Source organism: Haliotis asinina, chromosome 13 (genome assembly GCF_037392515.1).
Source record: "Haliotis asinina isolate JCU_RB_2024 chromosome 13, JCU_Hal_asi_v2, whole genome shotgun sequence".
NCBI lineage: Eukaryota > Metazoa > Mollusca > Gastropoda > Lepetellida > Haliotidae > Haliotis > Haliotis asinina.
Genome location: NC_090292.1, coordinates 1,958,739 through 1,979,998, shown reverse-complemented (window position 1 = coordinate 1,979,998; position 21,260 = coordinate 1,958,739). Strand labels below are relative to the sequence as shown.

Sequence of the window (21,260 nt, the reverse complement as noted above, 5' to 3'; positions counted from 1 at the left end):
CCAAAATCCACACGTTAATTGGATGAAACAAGACCGGCTCGGAGTTTACACAAAAAGGCCAACTAAACGCCATATCTGCCCTTTCTTCGGGTCCGGGTTAGAATAGTGGTCCTCAGTAACCCATGCAGATCGTAGGAGTCGACTAAAGAGATCGCTGGTTCGCTGACGTCATAGGCTCCCAGTTGCTAAGATCGGTGCTGATCACTGGATTGTCTGGTCCAGACACTATTATATACAGACCGCCGTGAAGTAGCTGGAATATTGCTGAGTGCGGCGTAAAACTAAACTCATTCACTCATCTTACACCTTCCCATTCTTTTTCCCAACAAGCCTTGCCCCTTCTTATGTCCTGTCCCGTTTCCTGGGCAACCTCACCCATACTCTGCCGTTTGCCCTCTTTTACACAGTCGTGCCCCACCTCCGAACCTTACCCCACACTTACACAAGCTCTGCCCCCACTCCTTCCCCAAGAAGCCCTACCCCCTTCCTACACTTGTCCGACCTCTACAAGACACACACTGTATATAAGCGTGTATCGGACATTTCACCTCGTACAACACAGACTACACGTTTCGTACATTGTGTTTATTGAAACCCTGTCAGGAGCTACACGTTCTTCTGTGGTCTTACGGACATAGTAGTCGCCGTGACGGCGTTGTACCACCCCGTGATTGCATACCACACCATCCCCCTGTCTCCCTGATTGCCGTACAAGCCGTTGATGTTGACGTCGTAGCATTTGTGATACCACCATCCTCCCTTGTACATTTGGGCACAGTTCCGTAACGACCTGTCGTTGTCGGAGTCATACGTCGAGAATTGCAAACCGTTATGGTTGCCGAAACTGTCACCTAAAAAGGGATATAATACACCTACAAAATATGTGAGACAAATTCTATCGTTACAACATTTGAAGGACAATTAAAACGAAGGTATTACATCGAGTATTAGACTGGCACACCGAGATCTGCTAGAACTGATACCGCTCCCCTCACTAACTACGACCCCTCATTAACGTATTCCGCCACATTTATCACTCTACCAATAGGCAACCGGTGCAGGTTAAAACGGTATTCGATAAACGTCAGTACACATGAAATGTCATAAGTTAAAGTTTCAAAGACTAAATGAAAATTTTCAGACAAGTAGAAGTCGTTGATGTTTTGTGTATTCTATCGCCATCAAACCTTGACTGTTGCCACTTAATTACACATACAGATCTACCAGCTTCACTGTACACAGTTCGTAAAGTACATACAGATCTACCAACTTCACTGTACACAGCTCGTGAACTACATACAAATCTACCGTCTTCACTCTACACAGCTCCTGAAGTATATACAAATCGACCAGCTTCGCCACTGTAGCTCGTGAAGTATATAGAGACCTACCTGTACTCCCACTGTAGCCCTTGAAGTAGATACAGACCTTCCCGTACTCCCAATGTAGCCCTTGAAGTAGATACAGACCTTCCTGTACTCCCACTGTAGCCCTTGAAGTAGATACAGACCTACCTGTACTCCCTCCGTAGCCCCTCAAGTACACAGACCTACCTGTACTCCCACTGTAGCCCTTGAAGTAGATACAGACCTTTCTGTAATCCCACTGTAGCCCTAGAAGTAGATACAGACCTACCTGTACTCCCACTGTAGCCGGTGAAGTAGATACAATCCTACCTGTACTCCCACTGTAGCTCGTGAAGTAGATACAGACCTACCTGCATTCCCACTGTAGCCATTGAAGTAGATACAGGCCTTCTTGAACTCCCACTGTAGGTCGTGAAGTACATACAGACCTTCCTGTACTCTCACTGTAGCCTGTGAAGTAGAGACAGACCTACCTGCATTCCCACTGAAGCCCGTGAAGTAGATACGGGCCTTCTTGAACTCCCACTGTAGCCCGTGAGGTACATACAGATTTACCTGTACTCCCACTGTAGGTCGTGAAGTAGATACAGACCTACCTGTACTCCAACTGTAGCCCGTGAAGTAGATGCAGACCTACCTGCATTCCCACTGTAGCCGGTGAAACTGACTCTATACTTGTCCGTCTCCCCGGCGACGCTGAAGCTAGAGTAGAATGCGTGATAAACGCTCCCGTTAGTGACCGTCAGCTGAAACCTCATAGTGTAGTTTCGTCCTGCTTGCCCAGTGAGACGATGGAGGAAATTGGTACCTGTACAGAGGGGACAACGTGAGATCCCCACCACTCCAACTACAAGTAGCAGTTGCACAAACTCTGTGTGACAAATCATGGCCAAAAGTGATTGCACGATACAGGGCTCCTCATCAACATGTCTCTTGATGCCCGTGAAACAGTTCTAACATCTTCACATCATCTCAAGTCGGCGACACTATACAATGTCGCATCATCTCAAGTCGGTGTCGCAGTAAGTCGTCGCATTATCTCAAGGTGGTGTCACGATACAGGTCATTTACAGTCGGGGTGGGAGCACCAAAGACTCATTCCTGTCCCCATACAACTCCAGACTATAATGCATTGCAAGATTCTCATAACTGGTGATCATGTTACTTACCCAGTCACAGCATCCAATACCACACTCACCCTGTCACCTACCCAGTCACAACATCCACAACCACTCACACCCTGTGACCTACCCAGTCAGAACATTCACTACCACTCACACCCTGTCACCTACCCAGTCAGAACATCCACAACCACTCACACCCTGTCACCTACCCTGTCAGAACATCCACAACCACTCACACCCTGTCACCTACCCAGTCAGAACATTCACTACCACTCACACCCTGTCACCTACCCAGTCACAGCATCCACTACCACTTACACCCTGTCACCTACCCAGTCACAACATCCACTACCACTCACACCCTGTCACCTACCCAGTCACAACATCCACTACCACTTACACCCTGTCACCTACCCAGTCACAACATCCACTACCACTCACACCCTGTCACCTACCCAGTCACAACATCCACTACCACTCACACCCTGACACCTACCCAGTCACAGCATCCACTACCACTTACACCCTGTCACCTACCCAGTCACAACATCCACTACCACTCACACCATGTCACCTACCCAGTCACAACATCCACTACCACTCACACCCTGTCACCAACCCAGTCACAACATCCACTACCACTCACACCCTGTCACCTACCCAGTCACAACATCCACTACCACTCACACCCTGTCACCTACCCAGTCACAACATCCACTACCACTCACACCATGTCACCTACCCAGTCACAACATCCACTACCACTCACACCCTGTCACCTACCCAGTCAGATCATTCACTACCACTCACACCCTGTCACCTACCCAGTCAGAACATCCACAACCACTCACACCATGTCACCTACCCAGTCACAACATCCACTACCACTCACACCCTGTCACCTACCCAGTCACAACATCCACTACCACTCACACCCTGTCACCTACCCAGTCACAACATCCACTACCACTCACACCCTGTCACCTACCCAGTCAGAACATCCACAACCACTCACACCCTGTCACCTACCCAGTCAGAACATCCACTACCACTCACACCCTGTCACCTACCCAGTCACAACATCCACTACCACTCACACCCTGTCACCTACCCAGTCACAACATCCACTACCACTCACACCCTGTCACCTACCCAGTCACAACATCCACTACCACTCACACCCTGTCACCAACCCAGTCACAACATCCACTACCACTCACACCCTGTCAACTACCCAGCCACAACATCCACTACCACTCACACCCTGTCACCTACCCAGTCACAACATCCACTACCACTCACACCCTGTCACCTACCCAGTCACAACATCCACTACCACTCACACCCTGTCACCTACCCAGTCACAACATCCACTACCACTCACACCCTGTCACCTACCCAGTCACAACATCCACTACCACACACACCATGTCACCTACCTAGTCAGGACATCTAGTACCACACACACCATGTCACCTACCTAGTCAGGACATCTAGTACCACACACACCATGTCACCTACCTAGTCAGGACATCCACTACCACTCACACCCTGTCACCTACCCAGTCACAACATCCACTACCACTCACACCCTGTCACCTAACCAGTCACAACATCCACTACCACACACACCATGTCACCTACCTAGTCAGGACATCTAGTACCACTCACACCCTGTCACCTACCCAGTCACAACATCCACTACCACTCACACCCTGTCACCTACCCAGTCACAACATCCACTACCACTCACACCATGTCACCTACCCAGTCACAACATCCACTACCACTCACACCCTGTCACCAACCCAGTCACAACATCCACTACCACTCACACCCTGTCACCTACCCAGTCACAACATCCACTACCACTCACACCCTGTCACCTACCCAGTCACAACATCCACTACCACTCACACCATGTCACCTACCCAGTCACAACATCCACTACCACTCACACCCTGTCACCTACCCAGTCAGATCATTCACTACCACTCACACCCTGTCACCTACCCAGTCAGAACATCCACAACCACTCACACCATGTCACCTACCCAGTCACAACATCCACTACCACTCACACCCTGTCACCTACCCAGTCACAACATCCACTACCACTCACACCCTGTCACCTACCCAGTCACAACATCCACTACCACTCACACCCTGTCACCTACCCAGTCAGAACATCCACAACCACTCACACCCTGTCACCTACCCAGTCAGAACATCCACTACCACTCACACCCTGTCACCTACCCAGTCACAACATCCACTACCACTCACACCCTGTCACCTACCCAGTCACAACATCCACTACCACTCACACCCTGTCACCTACCCAGTCACAACATCCACTACCACTCACACCCTGTCACCAACCCAGTCACAACATCCACTACCACTCACACCCTGTCAACTACCCAGCCACAACATCCACTACCACTCACACCCTGTCACCTACCCAGTCACAACATCCACTACCACTCACACCCTGTCACCTACCCAGTCACAACATCCACTACCACTCACACCCTGTCACCTACCCAGTCACAACATCCACTACCACTCACACCCTGTCACCTACCCAGTCACAACATCCACTACCACACACACCATGTCACCTACCTAGTCAGGACATCTAGTACCACACACACCATGTCACCTACCTAGTCAGGACATCTAGTACCACACACACCATGTCACCTACCTAGTCAGGACATCCACTACCACTCACACCCTGTCACCTACCCAGTCACAACATCCACTACCACTCACACCCTGTCACCTAACCAGTCACAACATCCACTACCACACACACCATGTCACCTACCTAGTCAGGACATCTAGTACCACTCACACCCTGTCACCTACCCAGTCACAACATCCACTACCACTCACACCCTGTCACCTACCCAGTCACAACATCCACTACCACTCACACCATGTCACCTACCCAGTCACAACATCCACTACCACTCACACCCTGTCACCTACCCAGTCACAACATCCACTACCACTCACACCCTGTCACCTACCCAGTCACAACATCCACTACCACTCACACCCTGTCACCTACCCAGTCACAACATCCACTACCACACACACCATGTCACCTACCTAGTCAGGACATCTAGTACCACACACACCATGTCACCTACCTAGTCAGGACATCCACTACCACTCACACCCTGTCACCTACCCAGTCACAACATCCACTACCACTCACACCCTGTCACCTACCCAGTCACAACATCCACTACCACACACACCATGTCACCTACCTAGTCAGGACATCCACTACCACTCACACCCTGTCACCTACCCAGTCACAACATCCACTACCACACACACCATGTCACCTACCTAGTCAGGACATCTAGTACCACACACACCATGTCACCTACCTAGTCAGGACATCCACTACCACTCACACCCTGTCACCTACCCAGTCACAACATCCACTACCACTCACACCCTGTCACCTACCTAGTCAGGACATCTAGTACCACTCACACCATGTCACCTACCTAGTCAGGACATCCACTACCACTCACACCATGTCACCTACCTAGTCAGGACATCTAGTACCACACACACCCTGTCACCTACCTAGTCAGGACATCTAGTACCACTCACACCATGTCACCTACCTAGTCAGGACATCCACTACCACTCACACCATGTCACCTACCTAGTCAGGACATCCACTACCACTCACACCCTGTCACCTACCTAGTCAGGACATCTAGTACCACACACACCATGTTACCTACCTAGTCAGGACATCTAGTACCACACACACCATGTTACCTACCTAGTCAGGACATCCACTACCACTCACACCATGTCACCTACCTAGTCAGGACATCTAGTACCACTCACACCATGTCACCTACCTAGTCAGGACATCTAGTACCACACACACCATGTTACCTACCTAGTCAGGACATCTAGTACCACACACACCATGTCACCTACCTAGTCAGGACATCTAGTACCACACACACCATGTCACCTACCCAGTCACAACATCCACTACCACTCACACCCTGTCACCTACCCAGTCACAACATCCACTACCACACACACCATGTCACCTACCTAGTCAGGACATCTAGTACCACACACACCATGTCACCTACCTAGTCAGGACATCTAGTACCACACACACCATGTCACCTACCTAGTCAGGACATCCACTACCACTCACACCCTGTCACCTACCCAGTCACAACATCCACTACCACTCACACCATGTCACCTACCTAGTCAGGACATCCAGTACCACTCACACCATGTCACCTACCTAGTCAGGACATCCACTACCACTCACACCATGTCACCTACCTAGTCAGGACATCTAGTACCACACACACCCTGTCACCTACCTAGTCAGGACATCTAGTACCACTCACACCATGTCACCTACCTAGTCAGGACATCCACTACCACTCACACCATGTCACCTACCTAGTCAGGACATCCACTACCACTCACACCCTGTCACCTACCTAGTCAGGACATCTAGTACCACACACACCATGTTACCTACCTAGTCAGGACATCTAGTACCACACACACCATGTTACCTACCTAGTCAGGACATCCACTACCACTCACACCATGTCACCTACCTAGTCAGGACATCTAGTACCACTCACACCATGTCACCTACCTAGTCAGGACATCTAGTACCACACACACCATGTCACCTACCTAGTCAGGACATCTAGTACCACACACACCATGTCACCTACCCAGTCACAACATCCACTACCACTCACACCCTGTCACCTACCCAGTCACAACATCCACTACCACACACACCATGTCACCTACCTAGTCAGGACATCTAGTACCACACACACCATGTCACCTACCTAGTCAGGACATCTAGTACCACACACACCATGTCACCTACCTAGTCAGGACATCCACTACCACTCACACCCTGTCACCTACCCAGTCACAACATCCACTACCACTCACACCATGTCACCTACCTAGTCAGGACATCTAGTACCACACACACCATGTCACCTACCTAGTCAGGACATCCACTACCACTCACACCCTGTCACCTACCCAGTCACAACATCCACTACCACTCACACCCTGTCACCTACCCAGTCACAACATCCACTACCACTCACACCCTGTCACCTACCAAGTCACAACATCCACTACCACTCACACCCTGTCACCTACCCAGTCACAACATCCACTACCACTCACACCCTGTCACCTACCCAGTCACAACATCCACTACCACACACACCATGTCACCTACCTAGTCAGGACATCTAGTACCACACACACCATGTCACCTACCTAGTCAGGACATCTAGTACCACACACACCATGTCACCTACCTAGTCAGGACATCCACTACCACTCACACCCTGTCACCTACCCAGTCACAACATCCACTACCACTCACACCCTGTCACCAACCCAGTCACAACATCCACTATCACACACACCATGTCACCTACCTAGTCAGGACATCTAGTACCACACACACCATGTCACCTACCTAGTCAGGACATCCACTACCACTCACACCATGTCACCTACCTAGTCAGGACATCTAGTACCACACACACCATGTCACCTACCTAGTCAGGACATCTAGTACCACACACACCATGTCACCTACCCAGTCACAACATCCACTACCACTCACACCCTGTCACCTACCCAGTCACATCATCCACTACCACACACACCATGTCAGCTACCTAGTCAGGACATCTAGTACCACACACACCATGTCACCTACCTAGTGAGGACATCTAGTACCACTCACACCATGTCACCTACCTAGTCAGGACATCTAGTACCACACACACCATGTCACCTACCTAGTCAGGACATCCACTACCACTCACACCCTGTCAGCTACCTAGTCAGGACATCTAGTACCACACACACCATGTCACCTACCTAGTCAGGACATCTAGTACCACACACACCATGTCACCTACCTAGTCAGGACATCCACTACCACTCACACCCTGTCACCTACCTAGTCAGGACATCTAGTACCACACACACCATGTCACCTACCTAGTCAGGACATCCACTACCACTCACACCATGTCACCTACCTAGTCAGGACATCCACTACCACACACACCCTGTCACCTACCTAGTCAGGACATCTAGTACCACTCACACCATGTCACCTACCTAGTCAGGACATCTAGTACCACTCACACCATGTCACCTACCTAGTCAGGACATCTAGTACCACTCACACCATGTCACCTACCTAGTCAGGACATCTAGTACCACACACACCATGTCACCTACCTAGTCAGGACATCTAGTACCACACACACCATGTCACCTACCTAGTCAGGACATCCACTACCACTCACACCCTGTCACCTACCCAGTCACAACATCCACTACCACTCACACCATGTCACCTACCTAGTCAGGACATCTAGTACCACACACACCATGTCACCTACCTAGTCAGGACATCTAGTACCACACACACCATGTCACCTACCTAGTCAGGACATCCACTACCACTCACACCCTGTCACCTACCCAGTCACAACATCCACTACCACACACACCATGTTACCTACCTAGTCAGGACATCTAGTACCACACACACCATGTTACCTACCTAGTCAGGACATCCACTACCACTCACACCATGTCACCTACCTAGTCAGGACATCTAGTACCACTCACACCATGTCACCTACCTAGTCAGGACATCTAGTACCACACACACCATGTCACCTACCTAGTCAGGACATCTAGTACCACACACACCATGTCACCTACCCAGTCACAACATCCACTACCACTCACACCCTGTCACCTACCCAGTCACAACATCCACTACCACACACACCATGTCACCTACCTAGTCAGGACATCTAGTACCACACACACCATGTCACCTACCTAGTCAGCACATCTAGTACCACACACACCATGTCACCTACCTAGTCAGGACATCCACTACCACTCACACCCTGTCACCTACCCAGTCACAACATCCACTACCACTCACACCATGTCACCTACCTAGTCAGGACATCTAGTACCACACACACCATGTCACCTACCTAGTCAGGACATCTAGTACCACACACACCATGTCACCTACCTAGTCAGGACATCCACTACCACTCACACCCTGTCACCTACCCAGTCACAACATCCACTACCACTCACACCCTGTCACCTACCCAGTCACAACATCCACTACCACTCACACCCTGTCACCTACCAAGTCACAACATCCACTACCACTCACACCCTGTCACCTACCCAGTCACAACATCCACTACCACTCACACCCTGTCACCTACCCAGTCACAACATCCACTACCACACACACCATGTCACCTACCTAGTCAGGACATCTAGTACCACACACACCATGTCACCTACCTAGTCAGGACATCTAGTACCACACACACCATGTCACCTACCTAGTCAGGACATCCACTACCACTCACACCCTGTCACCTACCCAGTCACAACATCCACTACCACTCACACCCTGTCACCAACCCAGTCACAACATCCACTATCACACACACCATGTCACCTACCTAGTCAGGACATCTAGTACCACACACACCATGTCACCTACCTAGTCAGGACATCCACTACCACTCACACCATGTCACCTACCTAGTCAGGACATCTAGTACCACACACACCATGTCACCTACCTAGTCAGGACATCTAGTACCACACACACCATGTCACCTACCCAGTCACAACATCCACTACCACTCACACCCTGTCACCTACCCAGTCACATCATCCACTACCACACACACCATGTCAGCTACCTAGTCAGGACATCTAGTACCACACACACCATGTCACCTACCTAGTGAGGACATCTAGTACCACACACACCATGTCACCTACCTAGTCAGGACATCTAGTACCACACACACCATGTCACCTACCTAGTCAGGACATCCACTACCACTCACACCCTGTCAGCTACCTAGTCAGGACATCTAGTACCACACACACCATGTCACCTACCTAGTCAGGACATCTAGTACCACACACACCATGTCACCTACCTAGTCAGGACATCCACTACCACTCACACCCTGTCACCTACCTAGTCAGGACATCTAGTACCACACACACCATGTCACCTACCTAGTCAGGACATCCACTACCACTCACACCATGTCACCTACCTAGTCAGGACATAAACTACCACACACACCCTGTCACCTACCTAGTCAGGACATCTAGTACCACTCACACCATGTCACCTACCTAGTCAGGACATCTAGTACCACTCACACCATGTCACCTACCTAGTCAGGACATCTAGTACCACTCACACCATGTCACCTACCTAGTCAGGACATCTAGTACCACACACACCATGTCACCTACCTAGTCAGGACATCTAGTACCACACACACCATGTCACCTACCTAGTCAGGACATCCACTACCACTCACACCCTGTCACCTACCCAGTCACAACATCCACTACCACTCACACCATGTCACCTACCTAGTCAGGACATCTAGTACCACACACACCATGTCACCTACCTAGTCAGGACATCTAGTACCACACACACCATGTCACCTACCTAGTCAGGACATCCACTACCACTCACACCCTGTCACCTACCCAGTCACAACATCCACTACCACACACACCATGTCACCTACCTAGTCAGGACATCTAGTACCACACACACCATGTTACCTACCTAGTCAGGACATCTAGTACCACACACACCATGTTACCTACCTAGTCAGGACATCTAGTACCACACACACCATGTTACCTACCTAGTCAGGACATCCACTACCACTCACACCCTGTCACCTACCCAGTCACAACATCCACTACCACTCACACCATGTCACCTACCTAGTCAGGACATCTAGTACCACACACACCATGTCACCTACCCAGTCACAACATCCACTACCACTCACACCCTGTCACCTACCTAGTCAGGACATCTAGTACCACACACACCATGTCACCTACCCAGTCACAACATCCACTACCACACACACCATGTCACCTACCTAGTCAGGACATCTAGTACCACTCACACCATGTCACCTACCTAGTCAGGACATCTAGTACCACTCACACCATGTCACCTACCTAGTCAGGACATCTAGTACCACTCACACCATGTCACCTACCTAGTCAGGACATCTAGTACCACACACACCATGTCACCTACCTAGTCAGGACATCTAGTACCACACACACCATGTCACCTACCTAGTCAGGACATCCACTACCACTCACACCCTGTCACCTACCCAGTCACAACATCCACTACCACTCACACCATGTCACCTACCTAGTCAGGACATCTAGTACCACACACACCATGTCACCTACCTAGTCAGGACATCTAGTACCACACACACCATGTCACCTACCTAGTCAGGACATCCACTACCACTCACACCCTGTCACCTACCCAGTCACAACATCCACTACCACACACACCATGTCACCTACCTAGTCAGGACATCTAGTACCACACACACCATGTTACCTACCTAGTCAGGACATCTAGTACCACACACACCATGTTACCTACTTAGTCAGGACATCTAGTACCACACACACCATGTCACCTACCTAGTCAGGACATCCACTACCACTCACACCCTGTCACCTACCCAGTCACAACATCCACTACCACTCACACCATGTCACCTACCTAGTCAGGACATCTAGTACCACACACACCATGTCACCTACCCAGTCACAACATCCACTACCACTCACACCCTGTCACCTACCTAGTCAGGACATCTAGTACCACACACACCATGTCACCTACCCAGTCACAACATCCACTACCACACACACCATGTCACCTACCTAGTCAGGACATCTAGTACCACACACACCATGTTACCTACCTAGTCAGGACATCTAGTACCACACACACCATGTTACCTACCTAGTCAGGACATCTAGTACCACTCACACCATGTCACCTACCTAGTCAGGACATCTAGTACCACTCACACCATGTCACCTACCTAGTCAGGACATCTAGTACCACTCACACCATGTCACCTACCTAGTCAGGACATCTAGTACCACACACACCATGTCACCTACCTAGTCAGGACATCTAGTACCACACACACCATGTCACCTACCTAGTCAGGACATCCACTACCACTCACACCCTGTCACCTACCCAGTCAGGACATCCACTACCACTCACACCATGTCACCTACCTAGTCAGGACATCTAGTACCACACACACCATGTCACCTACCTAGTCAGGACATCTAGTACCACACACACCATGTCACCTACCTAGTCAGGACATCCACTACCACTCACACCCTGTCACCTACCCAGTCACAACATCCACTACCACACACACCATGTCACCTACCTAGTCAGGACATCTAGTACCACACACACCATGTTACCTACCTAGTCAGGACATCTAGTACCACACACACCATGTTACCTACCTAGTCAGGACATCTAGTACCACACACACCATGTTACCTACCTAGTCAGGACATCCACTACCACTCACACCCTGTCACCTACCCAGTCACAACATCCACTACCACTCACACCATGTCACCTACCTAGTCAGGACATCTAGTACCACACACACCATGTCACCTACCCAGTCACAACATCCACTACCACTCACACCCTGTCACCTACCTAGTCAGGACATCTAGTACCACACACACCATGTCACCTACCCAGTCACAACATCCACTACCACACACACCATGTCACCTACCTAGTCAGGACATCTAGTACCACTCACACCATGTCACCTACCTAGTCAGGACATCTAGTACCACTCACACCATGTCACCTACCTAGTCAGGACATCTAGTACCACTCACACCATGTCACCTACCTAGTCAGGACATCTAGTACCACACACACCATGTCACCTACCTAGTCAGGACATCTAGTACCACACACACCATGTCACCTACCTAGTCAGGACATCCACTACCACTCACACCCTGTCACCTACCCAGTCACAACATCCACTACCACTCACACCATGTCACCTACCTAGTCAGGACATCTAGTACCACACACACCATGTCACCTACCTAGTCAGGACATCTAGTACCACACACACCATGTCACCTACCTAGTCAGGACATCCACTACCACTCACACCCTGTCACCTACCCAGTCACAACATCCACTACCACACACACCATGTCACCTACCTAGTCAGGACATCTAGTACCACACACACCATGTTACCTACCTAGTCAGGACATCTAGTACCACACACACCATGTTACCTACCTAGTCAGGACATCTAGTACCACACACACCATGTCACCTACCTAGTCAGGACATCCACTACCACTCACACCCTGTCACCTACCCAGTCACAACATCCACTACCACTCACACCATGTCACCTACCTAGTCAGGACATCTAGTACCACACACACCATGTCACCTACCCAGTCACAACATCCACTACCACTCACACCCTGTCACCTACCTAGTCAGGACATCTAGTACCACACACACCATGTCACCTACCCAGTCACAACATCCACTACCACACACACCATGTCACCTACCTAGTCAGGACATCTAGTACCACACACACCATGTTACCTACCTAGTCAGGACATCTAGTACCACACACACCATGTTACCTACCTAGTCAGGACATCTAGTACCACACACACCATGTTACCTACCTAGTCAGGACATCTAGTGCCACACACACCATGTCACCTACCTAGTCAGGACATCAAGTACCACACACACCATGTTCCCTACCTAGTCAGGACATCCACTACCACTCACACCCTGTCACCTACCCAGTCACAACATCTAGTACCACACACACCATGTCACCTACCTAGTCAGGACATCTAGTACCACTCACACCATGTTACCTACCTAGTCAGGACATCTAGTACCACACACACCCTGTCACCTACCTAGTCAGGACATCTAGTACCACTCACACCATGTCACCTACCTAGTCAGGACATCTAGTACCACACACACCATGTGACCTACCTAGTCAGGACATCCACTACCACTCACACCCTGTCACCTACCCAGTCACAACATCCACTACCACACACACCATGTCACCAACCTAGTCAGGACATCCACTACCACTCACACCCTGTCACCTACCCAGTCACAACATCCACTACCACACACACCATGTCACCTACCTAGTCAGGACATCTAGTACCACACACACCATGTCACCTACCTAGTCAGGACATCCACTACCACTCACACCCTGTCACCTACCCAGTCACAACATCCACTACCACTCACACCATGTCACCTACCTAGTCAGGACATCTAGTACCACTCACACCATGTCACCTACCTAGTCAGGACATCTAGTACCACACACACCATGTTACCTACCTAGTCAGGACATCTAGTACCACACACACCATGTTACCTACCTAGTCAGGACATCTAGTGCCACACACACCATGTCACCTACCTAGTCAGGACATCAAGTACCACACACACCATGTTCCCTACCTAGTCAGTACATCCACTACCACTCACACCCTGTCACCTACCCAGTCACAACATCTAGTACCACACACACCATGTCACCTACCTAGTCAGGACATCTAGTACCACTCACACCATGTTACCTACCTAGTCAGGACATCTAGTACCACACACACCCTGTCACCTACCTAGTCAGGACATCTAGTACCACTCACACCATGTCACCTACCTAGTCAGGACATCTAGTACCACACACACCATGTGACCTACCTAGTCAGGACATCCACTACCACTCACACCCTGTCACCTACCCAGTCACAACATCCACTACCACACACACCATGTCACCAACCTAGTCAGGACATCCACTACCACTCACACCCTGTCACCTACCCAGTCACAACATCCACTACCACACACACCATGTCACCTACCTAGTCAGGACATCTAGTACCACACACACCATGTCACCTACCTAGTCAGGACATCCACTACCACTCACACCCTGTCACCTACCCAGTCACAACATCCACTACCACTCACACCATGTCACCTACCTAGTCAGGACATCTAGTACCACACACACCATGTTACCTACCTAGTCAGGACATCTAGTACCACACACACCATGTTACCTACCTAGTCAGGACATCTAGTACCACACACACCATGTTACCTACCTAGTCAGGACATCTAGTGCCACACACACCATGTCACCTACCTAGTCAGGACATCAAGTACCACACACACCATGTTCCCTACCTAGTCAGGACATCCACTACCACTCACACCCTGTCACCTACCCAGTCACAACATCTAGTACCACACACACCATGTCACCTACCTAGTCAGGACATCTAGTACCACTCACACCATGTTACCTACCTAGTCAGGACATCTAGTACCACACACACCCTGTCACCTACCTAGTCAGGACATCTAGTACCACTCACACCATGTCACCTACCTAGTCAGGACATCTAGTACCACACACACCATGTGACCTACCTAGTCAGGACATCCACTACCACTCACACCCTGTCACCTACCCAGTCACAACATCCACTACCACACACACCATGTCACCAACCTAGTCAGGACATCCACTACCACTCACACCCTGTCACCTACCCAGTCACAACATCCACTACCACACACACCATGTCACCTACCTAGTCAGGACATCTAGTACCACACACACCATGTCACCTACCTAGTCAGGACATCCACTACCACTCACACCCTGTCACCTACCCAGTCACAACATCCACTACCACTCACACCATGTCACCTACCTAGTCAGGACATCTAGTACCACTCACACCATGTCACCTACCTAGTCAGGACATCTAGTACCACACACACCATGTTACCTACCTAGTCAGGACATCTAGTACCACACACACCATGTTACCTACCTAGTCAGGACATCTAGTGCCACACACACCATGTCACCTACCTAGTCAGGACATCAAGTACCACACACACCATGTTCCCTACCTAGTCAGTACATCCACTACCACTCACACCCTGTCACCTACCCAGTCACAACATCTAGTACCACACACACCATGTCACCTACCTAGTCAGGACATCTAGTACCACTCACACCATGTTACCTACCTAGTCAGGACATCTAGTACCACACACACCCTGTCACCTACCTAGTCAGGACATCTAGTACCACTCACACCATGTCACCTACCTAGTCAGGACATCTAGTACCACACACACCATGTGACCTACCTAGTCAGGACATCCACTACCACTCACACCCTGTCACCTACCCAGTCACAACATCCACTACCACACACACCATGTCACCAACCTAGTCAGGACATCCACTACCACTCACACCCTGTCACCTACCCAGTCACAACATCCACTACCACACACACCATGTCACCTACCTAGTCAGGACATCTAGTACCACACACACCATGTCACCTACCTAGTCAGGACATCCACTACCACTCACACCCTGTCACCTACCCAGTCACAACATCCACTACCACTCACACCATGTCACCTACCTAGTCAGGACATCTAGTACCACTCACACCATGTCACCTACCTAGTCAGGACATCCACTACCACTCACACCATGTCACCTACCTAGTCAGGACATCTAGTACCACACACACCATGTCACCTACCTAGTCAGGACATCTAGTACCACTCACACCATGTCACCTACCTAGTCAGGACATCCACTACCACTCACACCATGTCACCTACCTAGTCAGGACATCCACTACCACTCACACCATGTCACCTACCTAGTCAGGACATCTATTACCACTCACACCATGTCACCTACCTAGTCAGGACATCTAGTACCACTCACACCATGTCACCTACCTAGTCAGGACATCTAGTACCACACACACCATGTCACCTACCCAGTCACAACATCCACTACCACTCACACCCTGTCACCTACCCAGTCACAACATCCACTACCACACACACCATGTCACCTACCTAGTCAGGACATCTAGTACCACTCACACCATGTCACCTACCTAGTCAGGACATCTAGTACCACACACACCATGTCACCTACCTAGTCAGGACATCTAGTACCACACACACCATGTCACCTACCTAGTCAGGACATCCACTACCACTCACACCCTGTCACCTACCCAGTCACAACATCCACTACCACACACACCATGTCACCTACCTAGTCAGGACATCTAGTACCACTCACACCATGTCACCTACCTAGTCAGGACATCTAGTACCACACACACCATGTCACCTACCTAGTCAGGACATCTAGTACCACACACACCATGTCACCTACCTAGTCAGGACATCCACTACCACTCACACCCTGTCACCTACCCAGTCACAACATCCACTACCACTCACACCCTGTCACCTACCCAGTCACAACATCCACTACCACTCACACCCTGTCACCTACCCAGTCACAACATCCACTACCACTCACACCCTGTCACCTACCCAGTCACAACATCCACTACCACTCACACCCTGTCACCTACCCAGTCACAACATCCACTACCACACACACCATGTCACCAACCTAGTCAGGACATCTAGTACCACACACACCATGTCACCTACCTAGTCAGGACATCTAGTACCACACACACCATGTCACCTACCTAGTCAGGACATCCACTACCACTCACACCCTGTCACCTACCCAGTCACAACATCCACTACCACTCACACCATGTCACCTACCCAGTCACAACATCCACTACCACACACACCATGTCACCTACCTAGTCAGGACATCTAGTACCACACACACCATGTCACCTACCTAGTCAGGACATCTAGTACCACACACACCATGTCACCTACCTAGTCAGGACATCCACTACCACTCACACCCTGTCACCTACCCAGTCACAACATCCACTACCACACACACCATGTCACCTACCTAGTCAGGACATCTAGTACCACTCACACCATGTCACCTACCTAGTCAGGACATCCACTACCACTCACACCATGTCACCTACCTAGTCAGGACATCTAGTACCACACACACCATGTCACCTACCTAGTCAGGACATCTAGTACCACACACACCATGTCACCTACCCAGTCACAACATCCACTACCACTCACACCCTGTCACCTACCCAGTCACAACATCCACTACCACACACACCATGTCACCTACCTAGTCAGGACATCTAGTACCACACACACCATGTCACCTACCTAGTCAGGACATCCACTACCACTCACACCCTGTCACCTACCCAGTCACAACATCCACTACCACACACACCATGTCACCTACCTAGTCAGGACATCTAGTACCACACACACCCTGTCACCTATCTAGTCAGGACATCTAGTACCACACACACCATGTCACCTACCTAGTCAGGACATCCACTACCACTCACACCCTGTCACCTACCTAGTCAGGACATCTAGTACCACACACACCATGTCACCTACCTAGTCAGGACATCTAGTACCACACACACCATGTCACCTACCTAGTCAGGACATCTAGTACCACACACACCATGTTACCTACCTAGTCAGGACATCTAGTACCACACACACCATGTCACCTACCTAGTCAGGACATCCACTACCACTCACACCCTGTCACCTACCCAGTCACAACATCCACTACCACTCACACCCTGTCACCTACCCAGTCACAACATCCACTACCACTCACACCCTGTCACCTACCCAGTCACAACATCCACTACCACACACACCATGTCACCAACCTAGTCAGGACATCTAGTACCACACACACCATGTCACCTACCTAGTCAGGACATCTAGTACCACACACACCATGTCACCTACCTAGTCAGGACATCCACTACCACTCACACCCTGTCACCTACCCAGTCACAACATCCACTACCACTCACACCATGTCACCTACCCAGTCACAACATCCACTACCACACACACCATGTCACCTACCTAGTCAGGACATCTAGTACCACACACACCATGTCACCTACCTAGTCAGGACATCTAGTACCACACACACCATGTCACCTACCTAGTCAGGACATCCACTACCACTCACACCCTGTCACCTACCCAGTCACAACATCCACTACCACACACACCATGTCACCTACCTAGTCAGGACATCTAGTACCACTCACACCATGTCACCTACCTAGTCAGGACATCCACTACCACTCACACCATGTCACCTACCTAGTCAGGACATCTAGTACCACACACACCATGTCACCTACCTAGTCAGGACATCTAGTACCACACACACCATGTCACCTACCCAGTCACAACATCCACTACCACTCACACCCTGTCACCTACCCAGTCACAACATCCACTACCACACACACCATGTCACCTACCTAGTCAGGACATCTAGTACCACACACACCATGTCACCTACCTAGTCAGGACATCCACTACCACTCACACCCTGTCACCTACCCAGTCACAACATCCACTACCACACACACCATGTCACCTACCTAGTCAGGACATCTAGTACCACACACACCCTGTCACCTATCTAGTCAGGACATCTAGTACCACACACACCATGTCACCTACCTAGTCAGGACATCCACTACCACTCACACCCTGTCACCTACCTAGTCAGGACATCTAGTACCACACACACCATGTCACCTACCTAGTCAGGACATCTAGTACCACACACACCATGTCACCTACCTAGTCAGGACATCTAGTACCACACACACCATGTTACCTACCTAGTCAGGACATCTAGTACCACACACACCATGTCACCTACCTAGTCAGGACATCCACTACCACTCACACCCTGTCACCTACCCAGTCACAACATCCACTACCACACACACCATGCCACCTACCTAGTCAGGACATCTAGTACCACTCACACCATGTCACCTACCTAGTCAGGACATCCACTACCACTCACACCATGTCACCTACCTAGTCAGGACATCTAGTACCACACACACCATGTCACCTACCTAGTCAGGACATCTAGTACCACACACACCATGTCACCTACCCAGTCACAACATCCACTACCACTCACACCCTGTCACCTACCCAGTCACAACATCCACTACCACACACACCATGTCACCTACCTAGTCAGGACATCTAGTACCACACACACCATGTCACCTACCTAGTCAGGACATCCACTACCACTCACACCCTGTCACCTACCCAGTCACAACATCCACTACCACACACACCATGTCACCTACCTAGTCAGGACATCTAGTACCACACACACCCTGTCACCTATCTAGTCAGGACATCTAGTACCACACACACCATGTCACCTACCTAGTCAGGACATCCACTACCACTCACACCCTGTCACCTACCTAGTCAGGACATCTAGTACCACACACACCATGTCACCTACCTAGTCAGGACATCTAGTACCACACACACCATGTCACCTACCTAGTCAGGACATCCACTACCACTCACACCCTGTCACCTACCTAGTCAGGACATCTAGTACCACACACACCATGTCACCTACCTAGTCAGGACATCCACTACCACTCACACCATGTCACCTACCTAGTCAGGACATCCACTACCACACACACCATGTCACCTACCTAGTCAGGACATCTAGTACCACACACACCATGTCACCTACCTAGTCAGGACATCCACTACCACTCACACCATGTCACCTACCTAGTCAGGACATATACTACCACTCACACCCTGTCACCTACCTAGTCAGGACATCTAGTACCACACACA

The 21,260-nt window shown here is 50.3% G+C and overlaps 1 protein-coding gene across 1 annotated transcript in view; it reads right to left on the bottom strand.

Annotated features, from left to right (window-relative positions):
• Positions 1–570: 570 nt before the first annotated feature.
• Positions 571–21,260, bottom strand: part of LOC137260132 (techylectin-5A-like) — a 58,465-nt gene continuing 37,775 nt past the window's right edge. The window contains exons 8-9 of the mRNA XM_067797833.1: positions 2,005–2,175; positions 571–851 (exon numbers count right to left, since the gene is read on the bottom strand). Coding sequence (XP_067653934.1) covers positions 607–851; positions 2,005–2,175 — 416 coding nt within the window. The 3' untranslated portion in view covers positions 571–606. The remainder of the gene's footprint in view (positions 852–2,004; positions 2,176–21,260) is intronic.